Below are 8,134 nucleotides of genomic sequence, written 5' to 3' on the forward strand. Positions count from 1 at the left end.
TGTCTCTCTTGTCTTTCTTCTATAGTTATAGCAAAAACTTTATGATGGCCTGGGTCCAATAATTGATATTTGATGGTTACATTCTGTATATTTGGATACAACTTCTTTTTTTTTTTAAACCAGACATTATATACCCACAAAGTGCTCAATACTGGAAAATAGTTCTTCATGAAGACTGGCTTTTGTGTTTAATGTGGTTTTTAGCTGAAGACTGACTATGTCAATTGCTTCTGTGTGGATTACTTTAGAACAACTTTTTAGTTTTATTTTATTTGTGTGTGTGTGTGTGTGTGTGTGGTCAGAGGATAGCCTTGCGGAATTGGTTTTCTTTTTCCACAGTGTGTACTCTGGAGGTCAAGCTCAGGTTGCCAGGCTTGGCAGCAGGCACATTTACCCACTGAGCCATCTCCCTAGTATCACATTACATTCTTTATCCAGGACAGTTAACCTTTCCCTTTGTTTGGTAACCCTTGATTCTTAGTGAGTACTTTAAATAAATGTTCATCAAAGAATGCAAAACAACCAGAATTTTTCATGGTGATGGTGGTGCTTGTTCTATAGGTTTGTACTAAACTTTCAAAATATGCTTTGTCTGTATGACTGATAATATAGGACACAATGGCCTCTATTGAAATGATAGCTCTTACGATAAAAATTTTGGAAGAGTCTTGAACTTATAAGACATTTTAGTAATGTAGTAGAACATCTGGTCTTTATTGTAACATAATTGAGCTTGGTAGTTAAATTTTTTATGCATATTGTTAGTAGTAATTTATATTTCCTTTTATGATAATAAGCTTTGCTGTGATATTTGATTTCAAAGCACTAATATTTTCTTTCTAATCTGTTATAGTGACCAGTAAGCAGGATATTTAGCTTACATAATTTTTAAACATAAAATAATGTATTCCATTCTCACTTAGAGGTTTTGTGGCTTTGGAATTAGATCTGAGCTGAAATTTCAACTCTGGAGCTTTTTATTAGCAGTAAATTTCCATCCTTGAGCAGCAGTTTCTTTGTTGTCTGCAGGTGCAGATTCTTATCTCTCAGTGCCTTTGCGAGGTATCAGATAAGCTTGTGTGCTAACCTGCTTCCTAAGGAACAAAGACCCATTTTTTAAAAACAGTTGACTATTTATGATAATTTACATATGAAAAGCTGAGGACTTATTAAAATGAATATCTTCTACCTAAGACAACCCAGTATTAGTTTTGTATGTTCAAGAAACATCTATCATATAAGCTTTACAATTTTGAAAATTATAAATTTTCTTTAGTGAAAATATTTTTAGTTAAAATATTTTATGCAGCAATAGTATGAGTTGAAATTTCTATGAAATACATATATACCTACATTCTAAATGATATAGGTGTGTGTTTTTATAGGTTTGCCTGAATCCATCATTGCGGCTGCATGTTCAAGAAGTGGCCAGAGGGTTCTGCATGTTGATTCGTAAGTTTTAACCCTGGTAGCATTAACACACATATATGACTGTATATTTATGTATATGCTTGTATATATGTATCATGTGAAATTTCATAACATAGAAAAGCACTGAAATTTTAATTTTTAACCAGTAATTTGTCAAACACTAAATACTATATTTTTATTTTCTTTATATATTTTATTATATGAAATTTCTTATTATATTCTTTGAAATAAGGATTGTTGTTCTTAAAGAGTAAACAAAATGCATCTTTTTAAAAGTTATTTTTCTTATGCATGAGCTTGATCTTAAGTAATTGTTTTACAGGCTTGAAAACCCCTTGTGTGCTTTTTCTTGTATAAATATTTGTGTGTGTCTCTTGTCTAAGAATATGCCACATTTATTTGGGATTGTATTTTAGTCTTCATGTTTTATTCTAAAATTTAGCCAGTAGATTTGAATTTATGTTTTTATTAAAGGTATTGAAAATCAAACTTAAAATTCTTAAGAAAAATGTCTAGAATAATTTTCTCTTAAATGCATTAATAAAAAAGAAGTACAAGGAAAACTACTTGGTGGCTACCTTAAATCTCAGTTCCCATGTTTCTTTAAAGCAGATCTTGAGTGTGCCTGCCACCTATATGATTATTCATTTTCACTCAGAAGAGAAAGAATAAGTAGACTTTCTGTCTTCTTGTCGATAATAATTGTTCTAGAGTGCTATTCACTAGTTCTGTAGTGTACGGCCTTTGTCCCTTTGTTCATAGTGTAAAATGTAACGCTCATTAATTTATACTTACCACTTCATAAGCTGAGTTATTTTTAGGTAATCTCACATGAAGTACTATGGTTCATCTTTGCATTTTCATATACATATGTATATCATTTACCGCTTCCTTGCCTTGCCCCCCCCCCCCGTGCTCTTCTTACTTCCCATCAGTGACCCCTTTCTGTGTTCATGTCACATGTCACAGCTATTTTCTTTATCTTCTCTGAGGCTCCTTGCTAGAGCATTTCCTTTCCTCTTAGGATTTCCTTTTTAGTTTTGTGATGTTCTGTCTTCTCTGTATCTCTTTCTCCACAACTATCTTTTTTCTAAAATTGTGTGCTGGTTAGTTTGTGTCAAGTTGACCCCCACAGAGGGCAGTTATTGAGAAAGAAGGAACATCAATTGAAAAAATGCCCTTACCAGATTGTCGTGTGTAGGCAAGTTTGCTAGGCATTTTCTTGATTAATAATTGAAGGGATAGCTCATGGTGGGTGGGGACACACCTGAGCAGGTGGTCCTGAGTTGTACAATAAGGAGACTGAACAAGCCAGTAAACAGCTCTCCTCCATCGTCTCTGCTTCAGCTCCTGCTGCTGGGTTCCTGCCCTGACTGACTTCTTTCATCATGGCCAGTACACTGTAAGATTATAGAAAGTAAACTAAATCAAATTGCTTTGCCTGTTTTGGATTGTTTCTGCTTTCATGTGAAATTTTGTATTTTTTAAATACATTCTTCAGAATGTAATTGAGACTTCCATGTGAAATGTATTGAATTTTTGCTTCATTTTTAGTGATACAGCTAATTTTACAATATGAAATTTTGCCATTCCACGTGCGTGGGAGGTCTTTTCATCTTCCTCAATTTTGTTTTTCTTTTAAAAATGTATATTTGTCAAGGCAACAATAGGATATCAAAGATGAATCCTAGAGAGGGCTCACTGTCAATACTGTAGCAGAAGCCAGAGACCACAGGCCAGACCAATGACATTGTAGTGAAGACTTAACAAGGAAAGGTGTATGGACTAAAGGGTATTTATACTGTGGGACTCACTGGGCCACACTACAGCTTCCATGCTGAGATTTTTTTTAATTAGTTTTTTGTTGTTGTTGTCTTTGGTAGTTTTGGTTTTACTTTTAAATCTTTTTTTTTTTTTTTTTTTTTTGTGGGAAGGTTGCCTGGGCAGAGGGCGGAAGTGAGGGACCAGGGAGATGAGTAGGATCAGGATACATAATGTGAAATCTGCAAAGACTCAATAAGAAGTGAAAAGTGTGTATTTATTTTAATTCTTTGAGACAAGGTCTCATAGCAAAAGTAGACCCAGGATGATCTTGAACTTCTGATTCTCCTCACTCTACTTCCTGAGAGCTGGGATTAGCAGACATAAGCCATCTGGCACCCAGTTTTAAATTTTAGTTTTCAGTGTTTACCATTTTGGTAATCCTTTTCCTCTGTTTAAAAGTCATATTCCTAAGGATTTTATTCTTTTGTGAAGCTATTGCGAGTGAAGTGTTTTTTGCTACAAGTCTGTTACTGTGATATAATAAGGGTGATGACTTTCTTAGGTTGATTTTATATCCTATTTTACTATAAGCATTCATTGGCTCTGAGAGTTTTTGCTGAAGTTTTTGGATCTTTTAAATATTGGGTCATATTGTATGAAGTAGGGGGTAATTTGGCATTTTCCTATTTGCATCCATTTCATTTCATTCTCTTGTTGAAATCTACACTGATAAGAGTAGAGAGGAGGTGTACCATTTTCTCCTTCCAGGTTTTAGAGTAAATGCCATGTTTCCACTTAGCATACTGTTAATTTTAGGTTTCTTTTATGTTGAGATATGTTCCCTGTAGTTATAGTTTTCTAAAGGCTTTCATCATGAAGGGATATTTACATTTGCCAAAGCTATATTCTCAGTTCACTGATAGCTCTCCTGTGGTTTCTGGCCTTAAGTCTGCTTTATATGTTCATTTATTGATTTGTCTAAAGATCCAGAATCTGCTATGTTGATTCAATTTTGCATCCCTCAGATGAAACAGCTTGACCATAGCTTAATAAATTATAATTTGTTGATTTTAATTTTGCTTTACATGTATTTTATTGAGATTTCTAAACGTCTTAGTTTATTAGTGGAATTGAGCTGTAGTTTTCTTTCTTTATAATACAAATTTGATACTATTCCCTCTTCTATTTCATTCAACTTTGTTGAGCATTAATATAACTTCTTTGTATTAGTCCATGTTCCCTAAACCAGCAGAATGGATAAGATGAATATATGTATATTGAAAGGGGATTTACTAGATTGGCTTATGGGATATAGTCTATGTAATTTAGTAGTGGTTGCCTCGCTCTAAAGATCCAGAATCTGCTAGGTGTTTAGTCCATGAGTCTGGATGTCTCAGCAGTTTCCTTCTGGAACTGGAGCCCTAGAGGATTTCTGGAGAGTTCACATATTCCACATTGGAATCCCAAAGAATATTATTGGGTGTAAAATTAGTCGAGAAATGTCACATCAACAGGGTGAATCAAGCTGCCAGCTAGAGTGATGACAAATGGGCAAAAAGCAAAGTTTCCTTTTTCTATGTCTTGTTATTTGGGCCGACATCAGATGGTTTCACCCAGATTTAGGATGGGTTCCCCGCTTCAAATAATCACCCACAGGAATACCCAGCACCTAGTGGTTTAGGTAATTCCAGATGCAGTCAAACTGACAATCAAGATTATTGTTCACATTCTTCCTTAAAGAACCCATCTAGTCTTGGCTTTTTTTTTTATGGGGAGGCTGTTTTCATGCTTCTTTCCCTTTTTAATTGCTTACTACAGGTTTCTTCAAGTCATTGCGCTTTTGGCAGGTCCTACGCATTGGACTTCATTTCTTCTTAATTTTTCACTGGTTTTTTTTGGGGGGGGGAGAATATACGTTTTCAAAGTATTTGCCAGTGATGTGGATTTCTTTGGAATCTATCTCCTCATTTGTAATCTTTTTTGTTTTAGTTTGGCTAGAGGTTTGTCAATGTTCTTTTTCTTTTCAAAGAAATGCTTCATTAAATTATTTTTTTTGTTCATTAATTTCTGCCATATTTTAATTCAATTTTAAGATATATAAGTTCCTCCCTGATTTTTACTTTTAATAACCTATTGTTAATTCAAGAGTATTTTGGCTTAGTCTATATGAAATTGTGTAGCTTTTATGGTTTCTTTTTGTGGAGACATTTATTCTTACTCTGTTAACTAATGAGATAGAAGAAATTCTTTCAGTGCTGTTGTAATTCTTTGAGCTGTCTTTGTATCCTAAAACTTGTTCACTTTTAGAGAAGGAACCATCGGACTCTGAAAAAGATGAGGCTTGTATATTTATTCGATGGAATATTCTGTAGGCATCTGTAAAGTATGTTTGAACCATTTTGTTTATTTATCTTTAAATTTTTTGTTGATGTCTACTTTGGATATTTTTGTAAAGATGAGAGTGGGCTTATAAAGTTACCCATTACTAACATTTCAGGACCTATCTGACCATTTATTCTCCTTAATATTTGTTGTATGAAATCAAGAATTCTGATGTTCTTAATGAATTGTGTTTTTTAAATACAATTTTAAATTTAAAAAATTTTAAATATTTGTTATCAATTATTTTAAAAATAAAATTTTTTTAAAAATTTCAATTTTTTTAAAAAAATTTAACTTCTTTAGTGACTCTCGAAGTGTTACATCCTGTACCCAAATTTGCTCACCTTGTGCAGTTTCCCCATATGCCCCCTTCATATGTCCTGCAGTGCCCCCTATAATAGAAACAAAACAAAGTAAGCAAACAAAAGCAAAAACAACCCCTCCCCCCCCATGAAACCAAACCAAAACGACAGAAAAATATCTTTGCTTCTTCCTTTCTGCCTCTCCAATACCTCTTCATTTATTCTGATGATATTGGGGGCTTCAGTGTGTCATATATTATACCCCTTTGTCCCATCAGCTTTACTGGCAAACGTTCATTGCAGTGAGTCACTGGTCTGGATCAAGGTTTCTGGTTTTTGCTACACCATCAGTACTGGATCCTCACAGGAACTCCTCTGGGATAGTTTTGGAGACCTCGGAGATCTTATAGTTCCACAGGAGCAGTCCCTTTACTAGCTCCAGCAGGTCCTAGATGTGGTAGACAGAAGGCCTGGCTGTGGGTCTGGGTGGTAGCTAAGCTGGCCTCTGACAAGGGGTTGGAGCAGTCCCCCATGCCCTCAAGGTTGGTTTAGCCTTCCTGTGGTGAGGAATGGAGGACATCTCTTTAGAGTACAGGGGCCTGCTGTGTCCAGTGAGAGGCAAGTGCAGCTTCCCCAGGCCAGCTCAGCATGGCCCTCTCTGATTTCTTCTTGCATGATTCCTAAAAGATACAATTTTTAAAGAAAGGCTACATTTTGGGATGTACTCACTCATATTTGGTTTCTAGCCATAAATAAAGGACATTGAGCCTATAATTCAGGTTCTTAGAGAAGCTAAATAAGAAGGGGAACCCAAAGAAAAACATATAGGCATCCGCCTGAATATTAACCTTCATCAGGCGATGAAAGGAGACAGAGACAGAGACAGAGACCCACATTGGAGCACCAGATAGAAATCTCAAGGTCCAAATCAGGAGCAGAAGGATAGAGAGCACGAGCAAGGAACTCAGGACCACGAGGGGTGCATATACCAGGGAAATGCTTTGCCAGTTGAGCTGTATTACCAGACTCCTTTAATTTCTAGACTACATGTAAAAATAGTGTAACCTCAGATCAATACTCATGCCTTCCCATGCTCGCTCTCGTGTCTCTCTCTCTCTCTCTCTCTCTCTCTCTCTCTCTCTCTCTCTCTCTCTCTCTCTCTGTGTGTGTCTTACTCTTTATCTCTCTGTCTCTTTGTGTGTCCGTGTGCACACGTAAATGCCTGCAAGTGTTTGTGTTTGTCCGTGCTTGTGTGCATGTTAGTGGACAACCTCAAGTGTTGTTCCTTAGAATCCCCCCCCCCTCGCTTAGGCTTACTTAAGATAGGGCCTCTCACTGGTCTGTGCTTACTAAATAGCCTAGACTGGCTAACCAGCCAGCCCCAGGGATTCAGCTGTCAACTACCTTCCTAACCCTACAATTACAAGATGATAGTGCCATGCCTGGCTATTTTCTGTGGGTTCTGTGGATCAAATTCAGATCCTTATGCTTTCAGGGCAAGCATTTTACTGGCTGATGTGTCCTCCCAGGATTTCCCATGCTTTCAATATTTTTTTTAATTATGCTTAAGGTGAAACAAAATTTATTGTCTTAACCACTCTTAGATATACAGTTCAGTTGTATTATGTATATTCACATGGCATTACCATAAGTATCTAAAACTCTTGATCTTTTAAAACTGGAATTTGTACTTACTTAATGATAACTGTGTTCTTCACAATCAAACTTTTAGTAGTCAAAATTCTAATTTTTCTTACCATGAATTTGGGTATCTAGACATCCAATAGAAGCAAATCATAGTATTTATCTCTTTATGATTATTTTATTTCATTTAGCTCAATATCTTCATGTTTTATCTGTGTCATCATATCTGTGTCATCATATGTTACAGGATATCTTCCCTTTATAACTGAATAATAGCCCATGCTGTATTCTTTTTTTTTTTGTTTGTTTGTTTTGGTTATTTATTTATTTATTCATTTATTAAAGATTTCTGTCTCTTCCCCACCACCACCTCCCATTTCCCTCCCCCAATCAAGTCCCCCTCCCTTGTCAGCCCAAAGAGCAATCAGGGTTCCCTGCCCTGTGGGAAGTCCAAGGACCACCCACCTCCATCCAGGTCTAGTAAGGTGAGCAACCAAACTGCCTAGGCTCCCACAAAGCCAATACGTGCAGTAGGATCAAAAACCCATTGCCATTGTTCTTGAGTTCTCAGTAGTCCTCATTGTCCGCTATGTTCAGCGAGACCGGTTTTA

General features: G+C 36.0%; 1 protein-coding gene across 1 annotated transcript in view; it reads left to right on the forward strand.

The window, feature by feature from the left end:
• Chm (CHM Rab escort protein) overlaps window positions 1–8,134 on the forward strand; it is a 170,023-nt gene that overhangs the window by 27,031 nt on the left and 134,858 nt on the right. The window contains exon 2 of the mRNA XM_050130219.1: window positions 1,386–1,452. Within this exon, the coding sequence (XP_049986176.1) occupies window positions 1,386–1,452 (67 nt within the window). The remainder of the gene's footprint in view (window positions 1–1,385; window positions 1,453–8,134) is intronic.

Source organism: Alexandromys fortis, unplaced genomic scaffold, assembly GCF_014885135.2.
Source record: "Alexandromys fortis isolate MF-2015 unplaced genomic scaffold, M_Fortis_MF-2015_v1.1 scaffold_230, whole genome shotgun sequence".
In the NCBI taxonomy this organism is placed as follows: Eukaryota; Metazoa; Chordata; class Mammalia; order Rodentia; family Cricetidae; genus Alexandromys; species Alexandromys fortis.